This window comes from Lemur catta, chromosome 17, assembly GCF_020740605.2.
Source record: "Lemur catta isolate mLemCat1 chromosome 17, mLemCat1.pri, whole genome shotgun sequence".
NCBI classification, from domain to species: Eukaryota; Metazoa; Chordata; class Mammalia; order Primates; family Lemuridae; genus Lemur; species Lemur catta.
This window is the reverse complement of record NC_059144.1, coordinates 14,958,390-14,971,007: the sequence shown is the minus strand read 5'-3', so window position 1 is coordinate 14,971,007 and position 12,618 is coordinate 14,958,390. Positions and strand designations below refer to the sequence as shown.

At 45.1% G+C, this 12,618-nt stretch overlaps 1 protein-coding gene across 1 annotated transcript in view; it reads left to right on the top strand.

The window, feature by feature from the left end:
• STK4 (serine/threonine kinase 4) overlaps nucleotides 1-10,598 on the top strand; it is an 82,820-nt gene extending 72,222 nt beyond the window's left edge. The window contains exon 11 of the mRNA XM_045529148.1: nucleotides 6,666-10,598. Coding sequence (XP_045385104.1) covers nucleotides 6,666-6,824 — 159 coding nt within the window. The 3' untranslated portion in view covers nucleotides 6,825-10,598. The remainder of the gene's footprint in view (nucleotides 1-6,665) is intronic.
• Nucleotides 10,599-12,618: the final 2,020 nt, after the last annotated feature.

The following is a 12,618-nucleotide window of genomic DNA, read 5'->3' as shown; positions in this document are numbered from 1 at the left end:
CAGCTGGGGCTTCCCAGTTGGTCTCCAGGCCAGTTGTGCAACCAAAGTTGACACGATGTGATTCAGAATTTCAGAGTTGCTGAGGCTATTGGAGAAGACTCGGTTCCCGTGGGCCTTCCACCTTCATACTAATGCAGGCAATCCGAGGATTTTGCTGAGGTCTGGGCCAGAGGAAATAAGCCAGATTGATGTGATTTGGGGTTTCTTACCTAGAATTCACTAGAGATGCCTCTGTGTCTGTGGTATGTGTCCATATTGTGAGCTCATCTTACAGCAATAGTGGCTACTATTTATGTTACATACTTCCTCCATTTTCCAAAAAACAGATTTAAGGTGGTAGCTCTCACTTACCCATTTTCTTTCAGGTATACATCAGACACTATGTTATACACTTTACCAATACCTGTATACCTCACAGCTTCCCTTGTAGGATAAATACTGTTGTCTTCTATTGGAAAATGAAGAAAGCGAGGCACATATTAGATAACTTACCCAAAGGCATCCAGCTACCAACGGCAGACCTCCTAGGGAATCCAGGTCTGTCTGACTTAAAGCCAGTACTTTTGCCCCTAAACTTAGCTGCTTCTCTGACAGATACGTTGCCCTTTATATTCATGTTGCGCAGCAGTGTTCCTGGCCTCGTATAGCTGCCAGGAAAGTTGGTTGATTCGATTTGAATCACGTTCAGCGACCTTGAGTCGCTGCACCTCAGTAGCAGTGCCACGTATGTAGTAAACACTTGGTGTTTTCACACGAAGAAAGGCAGCAAAGTAGACAGCCTACCTGTTTTCTAGACGAAGAAGCTAAATCCCAGGGAAGACAAGTCACTTTCTTAAAGTCGCTCATCACCACTAGTGGCATTTTTGAACGTGAGGGCCATCTGACATATTTAATGTCAGCCAGATTCACAGTTCTTCCAGGCGTCCACATTTTTCACTTACATGACCCCATTTCCAGAAGCCCTTCAGCTTTCTTCCAATTCCTTGTCTCTTCCAATTCCGTGTTGTATCACTTTGGTTAAATTACTTGCCTACTCTTATCTCCATTGACCTCATAAGAGGAGGATAATAATAATACTTACCTTACAGATTGATTTAATAAACTAGTGCAGATAAAACAGTTTAGCACCTAACACATGGCAAATGGGGAAGTAATTAGCATACTTCTTCCATGTGTGTGTGTAGAATCCAATAGTACGACAGCATCATATCCTGCTGAATACAGGATACAATGAGGCTGAATTTTAGACTAAAAAAGGTCTAGTTTAAGATATATAACACATTTCCAGAGGCCACATGTTTTCAGAGAAATCTCCTCTGCACACATGTTGTTGCCTTTACTTGCGCTGATGTCCTCTGACAGGCCTGAGACATCATCGGCCTGGGTAAAAGGCAGTGGTGAGTGAAGTCTAGGTGTTTATTAGACAACAGTGAGTGCGGCCACAGAACATCAGCAGTGTTACTGATGTTGGCAGGAGTCTTTCAGACTCCCATCCCTTTCCATTTACCTAAGACCAATGTGTTGATTAGCCTTCAAGTGGTCAGGAAATTCTAAATAGCTGTGATTAAGAGGCTTATTTTAGTTTCTCCTTCCTTCTGTGGCCTCTCCCAGAAAAACAGTCAGAAATTCTTGTGCTTGGTCTGTTCTCTTTAGCATAACCCACCTTCAGTAATGAGGCTGTGGCTCTAGGGTTGGCATTTATTTCATCTTGTCTGGAAGCATCCTGTCTGTTAATCTTCTGATGATCTCATTCTTTCCAAAGTGCAGTTTCTTACAGTGGAAGTTATTTTTTGTCTGAATAAAAAATTAAAATGGGCGTGCCGTTAGAGATGACTGACCCAGGACTGGAGACATCAGTCAACATGAAACAAGCTTGGCGTGGTGGCTCACGCCTGTAATCCTAGTACTCTGGGAAGCTGAGGTGGGAGGATTGCTTGAGGCCAGAAGTTTGAGACCAGCCTGAACAAAAGTGAGACCCCATTTCTACAAAAAATTAGCTGAGCGTGGTGGTGCACACCTGTAGTCCCAGCTACTTGGAAGGCTGAGATAGGGGGATCACTTGAGCCCAGGAGTTTGAGGTTGCAGTGAGCTATGATGATGCCATAGCACTCTAGCCCAAGCCATAGAGTGAGACCCTGTCTCCAAAAAAAGAAAAGACATTTTCATTAGGTGAGCAGAGGTTTTTTTTTTATTTCAAAAGAATGTTGATGGGAATCACCTTTAAGTTTAAAGGTCCCTTGAGGGCAAAACTCACTTCTTATTCTGTACTGGGTCCTCCCAGCACCTCAATGTAAGCTTGCTCCATTGGTTTCAGTGGCTATCATTATTACTTGACTAGAAATGAAGGGTAATTTATTCATTTTTTCAACCGGTATTATGATTAGCAGAAGAGAGACAAGGTCATTCCCTCATAGAATTTATTTTCTAGTAAGAGAGATGACAAGTAAAAGAAAATAGGTAAAAATAATTACAAGGTGCATGATTTTTTGGGAGGGAAATAAATAAGGAACTGAGATAGTAATGGAGAAGAGGCAACCTTTCTGGATAAGATGGTCAGAAAAGGCTTGCATCCTCCAGGGAGTTGTCATCTGAGCTAACACCTAAAGGATAAGGAAGAACTGGGCCTGAGCCGTGAAGGCAAAAGGATCATTAACTCCTTAGATCACCGAGGCTGGAAAACGTGTGGCTCGTTTGAGGATCTGAAATAAAGTGTGTCTGGAGGGTCCAGAGCACACTGGAGAGCCGTAGGCCATGGAGTTGGAGGGGAGGTGGGGGCTGGCCCTTGTAGTCCCTAGTGAGTTGGATTTGATTCTAAATGCAGTTGGAAACATAAGGGTGATGTGATTGGATTCGTTTCTGTGTTTTTAATTATGTTTGTTGCTGTGAGACGATGGTGACCTGGAATGAGGTGGATGGAGATGGAAAAAAGTGGTTGGGTTTGAGTCATGCCAGTGTTTCAGAGAGGAGATCCGGTAGGATTGCTGGTGAAGGAAAGGGAAGGGTCGGGGTGATTCTGAGCACCTGGGGGGATGGTGGCACCATTCCTGAGATGGGAAGATGTTTGGGGCTGAGGGAGAGATGGGGCTCAAGAGTTTTGCTTTGGCTGTGTCAAGTTGCAGATTCCCATGAGATAATCAGGGGCTGAGATGACCCAGTAGCATCTGACTTGGATGTCTGAATCTGGAGTTTAGAGAATTCTGGACTAGAGCTATAAATGCGGGACTCACAGTATAGAGAGGACATTTAATGCTAGGGGATAGATGAGATACTAAATGGTGATATTTCCCTTACCTAGTGAACATAGCTCAAGCTACCTACAGGGCTGGTTTGAGAATTTGCTTCTTTGGAATACTGGCTTTTGCAAAACTGTAGAACTACAGTTTACTGCAAGATACCATTTGAAATTTATTTATGCTACCAAGGACCAGGAAGGTGAAATGCTATACTTGGCGCCATAAAACCATCGTCTGAGCTTGTTTTTCACAAAAATCCATATCTGGATGGTGTGACCGAGTCATCAGCAGTGCCTTGCAGGCTGTGTTCTAATAGGTCAGGTGTAACTTAAGCCCCAAAGGCCTTATGGAAACCATAAATTAGTCTGAAGGTGGCTGAGATAAAGCAAGGGTGCTTGTTGCCCCTGGATTAGAATCAAGGACAACAAAGCTGCCTAGAAATTGGAACCCTGTAAGAAGCCTTGGACCAGGGACAGGCAGCAGTTACTTTGGGAGAATTTTACTAACAGATAAACAAGAAGGAAGAAGTAGGATCATACTTATCAAATTTGAGATTTATAAGAAATACCTGAATAGCTTCTTTAAGATGCACAGTCCTATGCCTTGCCTCCAGGGAGTCTGAGCATCTTCTGGTTGGGGCTCCGGAGTCTGTTTGTGATAAGTGATTCTGATGCAGTGATCCATAGATCCTACACCAAGAAACATCGAGTCTGGAAAACCCTCTAGGATCATCCAGTCAGCCCTCTCTCATGCATGGGGAAACTGAGGGAGGCACTTGCCCAACATCGCAGATGAGTTAGAAAGCTGGCGCAGTTCCAGTAACTTAGTTTACTTTTCATCCTGATGGGTGAACAGAAAGCAAGTCTGCCCTCTCAATTCCCAGCTCCCCTTCCTTCACTCTGTTTTTCCTTTTTCCCCCCAAAGCAGCTTCTAATGTAAGAATAATTTACTAATTTACTGTGTTTATTGTTATTTTCCTGGCCTCACTAAAATGTCGGCTTCGCAAGGGCAATGATTTTTGTTTCTTTGTGTTTCTCACTGAAGTATGTTTTGTGTCTCAAACAGTGCCTGACCCATAGTAGGTGTTCAGTGAATATTTGATAAATAAATGGATGAAAAATATTTTGTCAATCTGTAAATAAGTTAACGGGCTTTGTGGGAAGCACCAGCCTTTGGGCATTGCTAGCATGAAATAGAGTAGAATAGTTTCTTTTTCACTTGTTTGATTCTAGCTTGAATCAGAGGTTATAGGAGCAGCTTCTTTATGGAAGATTAGGGACTTACCAATAATATCAACAATAACAATGACATGAATCACAGCAACAATAGCAACAGTGATAACTACCATTTATGGAATGCTTACATGAGTCTGCCCAACACACACCAAACAAAGTTCTGAGCCCAGAACATCACACCCGTTACCTCCTCTGAGCCTCATTACAGCCCAGGGGTGGAGGACTACTGTTGTCTGTTTTCCAGAGGAGAAAACTGAAGCTCAAGCAGTAAAGTTATGTTCAAGGTTACACAGCCAGTACAGATTTAGGATCCAAGATCCCAAAGATTAAGTTCTTACCTACCAGTAACGTTCAGTATTAGGTTTGGGAGTTCTGTCTTTGGAAAAGGGTGTCCCTGGGCCAAGAACACCAACCTCTAAGGTAGTATAAAACCACAGCCTGGCAAGAAAGGTGCATTTTTTTCAGCCCAACTTTCCAGCTTTTCCCCACATTCTCAAGTCTTTCCATTCTCACATTACAAAGAACCTTTCATCTTGAACTATTAGGCTTTTTCACTTCTCAGACAACCTCCCGGAAGCAGGCCAAGGAAAATTCCTGTGGTGACAGGTCACTAAACCATTTCTTGGGAGGCCACTGTAGCACTTCACATTCGTTCACACCCCACCCCCAAAAGGAGGGGTGGACAGAAAGAGGCTCCTTCACCCACCTTCTGTACCACTTTTCTGTTGAGGCCTCGGGAGGGGCTGAGGATGGTGATTTTCTAAATATGGGCACAACAGACCACTTGTAAGACTTGGGGGAGCCTTTGAGTTCTTGAAACACTGTACCTATTAGACAGGTTGAAGTTTTGCCACCCGAGGTAGATAATGTCGGCATTCATTCCCACCCCCCCCCAGCCAAGACCGGCCGTGCTTGGAATCTACACACACGGCAGCAGAGCCACTTGCCCCACGGCTACAGACACAGGTTGGCCACAGATGCACTCCTGGGCTTCAGTGAAGAGAGAGAGGTTACGACACCCACGGCCATCTTTAAGCATACAGTGCACCAGGCACTGTGCTGAGATCCCTACAGCCATGATCTCATTCGATTCTTAGAATACACGTGATGAGGCACTGCTGTCCCCTTTCTGTAGATGAGGGAGGCCTGAAGAGATTGGTAAAATAACTTGCCAGAATCTCATGACATTTAACAGGCAGAACCACGTTTTAAACATGAGTTAGTTCTAAAATTTTGCTAGTCTGCTCTTCTGTAATATTGGGTAAGAGCCTGGAGCCACACTGCCTGGGTTCACGTCTTGACTCTGCCACTTTACTAGCCAGGAGACCAGGGACAGGTTATTTAGCCACGCTCTTCCTTGGCCCGTTCATCGGTAACATGAGATAATGTATTCATACCATAGGGTTGTTGCGAAGATTAAATGCATCAGTGTATGTAGAGCACTTAGTGTCTGGCACATAGAAAGCACTATATAAGTGCTGGCCATGAGTATTAATTTATATATCAAGTCCGTTTTTCCTCTGGATGATGGAAACTTGATGTCAGAAGTTTCAGGGTTTCTCCAACTACCCGCCCCCTCCCCTCACCCCTACCACTGGTTGTGTCTGTATTCCCAAGAGGCTTAGAGTGGTGCCTGGCATAGAATTAGCCCCCAGTAAATGTGAGTGGTGATTGGTATGACAGTGCCAAGGCAGTGAGGGTGTGGGAAGGAAGGCAGGGGAGGGGGACAGCATCCGATCCTCGGTCAGCATCCGTCCTCCATGGCATGGTGGCCCAAAAGAGAGATGGCCACTGTCCAGACACTTGCCTTTATGGATAGGACAAGAACTGGGAGGCATTATTTTACATATAGCAAGTTACTGTTATTTTAATGTCCTAATAATGAATCTGTGTTCAATTAATTTAAAAGATAGGGGAAGTGAAAGTGTTATTCATTAAGGTCCTGGTCAGAGCTCATTAAATCAAAGAGGTTAACACTTAGAACTCTTCCAGGAATAAATTGTATAGAAAAGCTTTGAGGTGTGCTGTTCATCGGAAGGAATTGTCACTTTCCAACCACCACCACCCCACATGTGGGCCGACCCCACTGCCCTCCTCCTCCTTGCTTCCCTCTGGGTGCCTTGGAAGAGCGGGCTTCCCTGCTGTCCTGCCCCCAGCCTAGGCTTTGTCGTGACTGTACTTTCCACTTCTCTCCCAGCTTAAGAGTTGGACAGTGGAGGACCTTCAGAAGAGGCTCCTGGCCCTGGACCCCATGATGGAGCAGGAGATTGAAGAGATCCGGCAGAAGTACCAGTCCAAGCGGCAGCCAATCCTGGATGCCATTGAGGCTAAGAAGAGGCGGCAACAGAACTTCTGAGCAAGGCCCGGCGGGGACCCTCTACCCAGGCCTTTGGTGACTTCTGGATGGCACGCCTCACGCCTGTTAGCCTGCACTTCTGCTCTATTGTTTCTCCACAGCACCTCTGTGAACTCAGGAATGTGCGCCAGTGGGAAGGGCTACCTTGACGGCCAGCATGCCACCTTGTGTGTTTCCATTGGTCAGGTGTATTACTTCAAAGGATTTATATTGGCGCTTTTAACTCAGAGTTTTAAACCCCAGGAACAGAGACTCCTAGTTGAGTGATAGCTGGGAAAGTTTTACATTGTCTTTTTGTTTTTATTCTCCCAATAGCTTTCGATTGTTCTTTCTGGAAGACTTTTAAAAAATATATAAATATGCATATATATATATAAATTATAAATAGATTCCCCACTCCGTGTGGTGGCATCTTTGTACAGGTACAGTTTGAAACAATTTGCCTCTTTTCTGTAAGAGTACGGTACTGTGGGACATGAGGGCAGGGGACACCACGAGGCTGTTAGGGGTCCCTGAGTCCCAGGAGCCGACCTCACCCTTTGCAGGGCTGCAGTTAAAAATTAGGTGACAGCCCTTTCACCATGGGTTCAGCCTTGTGTGGTCACCACCGGCTTCTGGAGCTGTTGGTGATGTCCACGGGCAAGCCTCGAGTTTGTGTTTACTCTTTGAGCCCCAGAAGCCTGGCATCCTCTCTGCAAACTGGCCTTTGCTGTTTCAGCGCCTTTCATGCATCTGCACTCGCCCGGCTGCCTAAAGTCACAGCGCAGACACTGCCCAGTGCCTTAAGAGGAGACGCGATCCAGCGGGGGGACAGGCCTACCAGGAGCTCTCGGCAAACACGGGGCTGTGCTCCGTCCACAGACGAGAAAGGGTTTTTGACACTCTCATTGTTCGTGTGAAAATCATACACGTGGCATTTTGCTCCTCATTCCTTACAGACTGGGGTAGAGGGCATTTGCTTTTGTGACCCACACTCAAATATGTGACTGTTTTCTTTTTTCTTTTACTGCTAAGGGGCCCGGAAAGGATAAATGAATCTCAGACTAAGATTTGTTCCCCAGGAGGCTCACCCCAGACACAGCGTGTCAGAGCTGGAAAGGACCATAGAAATCATCTGGCCCGACCCTCTTGTGTGAATAGGAAAACTGAGGCTTAGAGCAGGCAAGTGATGTGGCCCAAATCACAGAGCAAGTTAGAGTAAGAGCTGGGACTAGATACTCAGGGTCCTCAGCCCTGGGCCACTGAGCCAAGCAGCCCCTTCTCTGAGGGAAGAGACTGCGTCAGTTTTGGTCCAGTCATCCCAGGGAACCTGCTGACGGAAACTTGCTCTCGCCTCTTCAGTGAGTGACCTGGCTGTGAGGAATTTCCTCAGAGGATCCAGATCATTCGGTCCCAGCGTAGCCATGAGCCTTGCGGCGTCTGCCAGATAGCAGACCGGCACCCGCGGAGGCAGATTGAGGGCCTGACGCAGATCCGAGGGCTCTGCAAAAGGCAGCACCGAGCCATCCTCCTGCAGCTTTGGCTCAAGGTCACATGCCATTTGATCACACAGCAAAGTTGTGTGACAGCCGAGAAAGACAAATATCTGTTCATTTTCTTCTACTATCTCTTTCCCTCAGCTAGGGGAGCCATGACTGGGTTGCACCTCAGGATACTGTAAATTGACTCCATAATTGCTTTTGCTCCCTAAACCTGGGAATCAATGGAAAGGCAGGGAATGTTCCTTTTCTGTGGCCAGATTCTGTTCTTTGCAATTAAAGCAAGTTTTAAAAAAATACAAGAGGCAGTTGTTGGTCTTCAGGGCTTGGCCACTGAAGTAGTTATGTGACAGATACAGAAAATAGAGGATAATTTGAGGATCTTGCTGGAATAATAAAGGGCAGCTAGTATTTGTTTCTCACCTGTTATACACCTAGCACTGAGCGAGGGAGGGTCCAAACTTAACAATAACCGTGTGAGTTAAGTACTTCATCTCCATTTCACAGAAGAAGAAATGGGTTCAGAGATAAAGATTCCTTCCCAAGGCAGTACAGCTAGTAAGTGGTAGAATGAAGTGACCACTTTTTCTTGCATAGAGTAATTAACTGGGCATTTTTAGGTTGGAAAACAGCTGAATTAATAGTAAAATCTAACAGCCAAGTTAGAGTTTTAAAAACCAAATCATCAGGCATGCATACTCCCATGCCATTCGGTGTACTAATTAATAGTTCTGTGTCAGTCTCTTTTTTAAACAAAGAACTTTGCACTTGGCCAGACAGGGAGGAGAAAGCCCACTTTCTCCCTCCCTAAGCTAGATCCAAGTAAAAGAAAGTTCAGTTTTCCCCCATAAATATTCTTGGGCCATCAACCTTGATCCAGAGTTTATTTTGTTTCAAGCATGCGTGCACCTAATGTGCTGGTCCAACAAAGTCTGTTGCTCGCCAGTCTAGCCAGACAGCCCTTTGCTTAGATCAGAGAAGTTTCCTGACAAGGTGTGTTTGTTTTCTAGTGACTAAAAGACAGAGGAGCAAGTCCTAGTAATTCTTTTCTTAAATACTGAATCCAAGATAGATAAGCTTGCTTTCACTGAGCCCTGAGCTTTAGTCATTGCCTGAACCTTTGCCACTCAAGCTTCCAGGGAACTCTGAGACGCTCAGTTGTTCTCTGCTTCCAAGAAGTGATGCCCTAATTGTGTCTTTAAAAAAATCCAGTCATCTGAAGCAACTGAAGAACTGTAGCCTTGACTCCTTGAGATTGTAGAGCTTGATTCAGGAAACATTCTTTCTTTTTTTTTTCTCTCCCCCCCCCCCCCACCACTATTGGCTACAACAGATTGCCTTAGGAAACGTTTATTGAGCACCTACCAGATAACAGAAATTTATGATACGATTTAAAACTCTGTAGCTCTTTTCAATATCAGGAGTGAGAGAGGTGTTATCACTGTAGATCCTATGGCTGTTAAAAGGCTAATAACAATATTATGAACAACTTTATGCTTATAATTTCCACATAAATGAAATGGACAATTCCTTAAAAAATACGAAGTACCAAAGCTCACTCAAGAAGGAAGATAATCTGAATAGCCCTTTATCTGTTGAAACTTAGTAGCTCTGGGAGATGTAGGTATTATTGTCCTCACTTTACAGATGAGGAAACTGAGGCTGGGAGAGGTAAAGTCTGTTGCTCAAGGTCATGTGGCCTAGGATATGGCACGGCCAGGGTTCAAGTCCAGGTCTTCTGATTCTTACTCCAGTGTCCTTTCTAGCACACCATGTTGCCTCTAAAGATTGCAGCTCCTCATTTACTGGAAAATCGTTCCTGCCCAATCCACAACTCCACCCCACCCCACCCTTTCTTAAGCACTGTGTTTGTGTTTTCATCGGGATTATATTCATTGTCTTTGGAACACATGTTCTTGTTTGTGTTTGGAAACAGAATCTCTTCCACCAGCTTGCACTCGGACCAACTTGGAAAAAAAAAAAGCTTAAATACTGTTGCTGATGTACAATTAAAAAATGTGAAGTTTGTAGCTTTAACTTTTTGTAACAAAAACTAATAACACTGGCTTATGTGCTGACTTGAAATGCTATTTTGTAAGATTTGGATGTAAATAATCAGTTGCGGTCAGCAGTTTGTATATGTATGAGACATAGCTTCCTCCATTGCCCCCCTCCTTTTTTTTTTTTTTTTTTTACAGTTTGAGATGCTTCCTGTGTGCTTTTATGTTAGAATTGTTCTCCTTCCTCCTCCTTATACCTTGTCACCTGTTTTAAATAAACTGTCCTTTGGACCACAGACTATTCCGTTTTGAAACATGAGATTCTCCATATATAGCCTGGATAATGCTGCTGGGAACAATCTTCATGACATGACTCTGGTGTGTTTATTCTAAGGCCCAATGCCGGGGAGAGGTAGGTAAACTTTTGTTGGGCACCTGCTGTGTGCCCGGCACCGAGCTCATTGTCAGGGACTTAAAGATGAATCAGACACAATTCTTGCAGAGCAGCTGCAGAGTCAGCCAAGCACAAAAACACACAATGTTGGAAATACTGTGGGAGAAGGAAGTACACGGGCTGTGCACACACACAGAAGGGAGTGACAATCATTTCTGCTGGGGTATCCAAGAAAGCTCTTCTGGAGGAGGTAATACATCCTGAAACTTGGAAAATGAGGAAGAGACAGCCAGGTCAGTAAAGGGTAGGCAGTGAGGAAGGGACGGCATCCCAGACAAAAGTCCCAGCCTGTTCGAAGGGCCTGGTGTGAGAGTCTTATGTAGGTCACCTTGGAAGCCTTCATCCCTGGCTGCTGTTGCATGAAGCCAGGCCAGGCATGGCCCAGCAATGGGGAGCGGGGTGGGTGGGGACAGCAGGGTCCTCCCCTTGTATAGCCCATTCTTACCCGGAATAATTTTCCAGCTTGACCCTGAGTTAGACTCTAAGTCTTAATAGTTTACCTCGCAGCAGGGAGGGAACAGAGTTACACTGAAAAGTAAGTGTACGTCTCTTGAGTCAAGTTGCTCTACAATATTTAATACAGTTCAACAGTCTGTATAACTGTCACGTTAATTCTGCCGGCTTTTCTTGGAGTGGGGTGCTATGTGTGTTTATTGTTGCCTAATCTACTCACCTCATTCCCTGAAATACTTCATGTACCTTCCTTACCCTTGCCAGGGTTGATGACAGATGTTCCCTTTTGCTCAGACTGAAAATCTACGGCCAGAAGGCGGCGAGAAGGAGGGATGAAGTGAATTTACATTTATTCAGCACTTGTTATATGCCAGACACAATGCAGAGCCTTCTAGATTAAATACTCCATTTTTTTTTCACACAAACTCCAAGGTGTGTAACGAACACCTTTCTATAAATCTGTGATTCTCACAGTGTGCAGTGCTGCCGGTGAGGAGGGGTTTTGGACACATGTGGGAGGGTTTTGTTGTGGCAGGGATTGAGGGGCTCCACCAGCATTTAATGGGCAGGGGCAGGTTTGCTAGATGTTCTGCCATTCACACAGGAGCAGTGGCAGTCCTGTGCGAGAAAAAACTGTCATGTGTCCTGCACAACACTGAGATGTTTCGCTGGATATTTATTTTCATGAAAAACTTGTTTACAAATATCTGAAACTAAACTAAATTTCATTTACATGTCAACACAGTACTTGGTACAGGGTTTCACAGTTAATTTTCTAAGAATGAACTACGTAGAAGTGGAGAGATGCCTGTAGTTTGTTTTGTTCGGGCCTTTACCAAGAGTTGTTCTTTATTTCGGAAAAATCACATCATCAGTGGCAGGCAGCGATGCTGGTGAGTTTTGAGTCACTAGTGCAAGACAACACACCGAGATCCGTTTAGGTTTGTAGCTGTCATATTCACAGAGATTCTATGTACCGTGCAAACATAATTTCAGAGAGTGGTGAAGTACTGTAAAACACAGCAGGGGCGTGGGGTTGAGAGTACCATGAGTGCGCTCACGTGTGTGAGAGCATGTGTTGGGAGAGACGGCTTCATACAGAGTGATCTGGGCAGCCCCTGAAGAGATGACGTTTGAAGGGAGACCTGACTAAGACGAAGAGGCCAGGCTGGTGGAACACCGGAGGATACGCATTCCAGGCTGAGGGAATGGCAAGAACAAAGACCCTGCGGCAAGAACAAAAGTTGGCCTGTTGAAGGACGGCCATGTGGCTGGAAGAGCGTGAACAAGGTGAGTGAAGGCAAGCGTGTGCAGGGCCCTGTGGTCTGTGGGAAGGGATTTGGGTGTCACTCCTGAGGGAGAGCCGTCAGAGGGTCTTAAGCGAGGAACTGGCATGATCAGATTTGTGT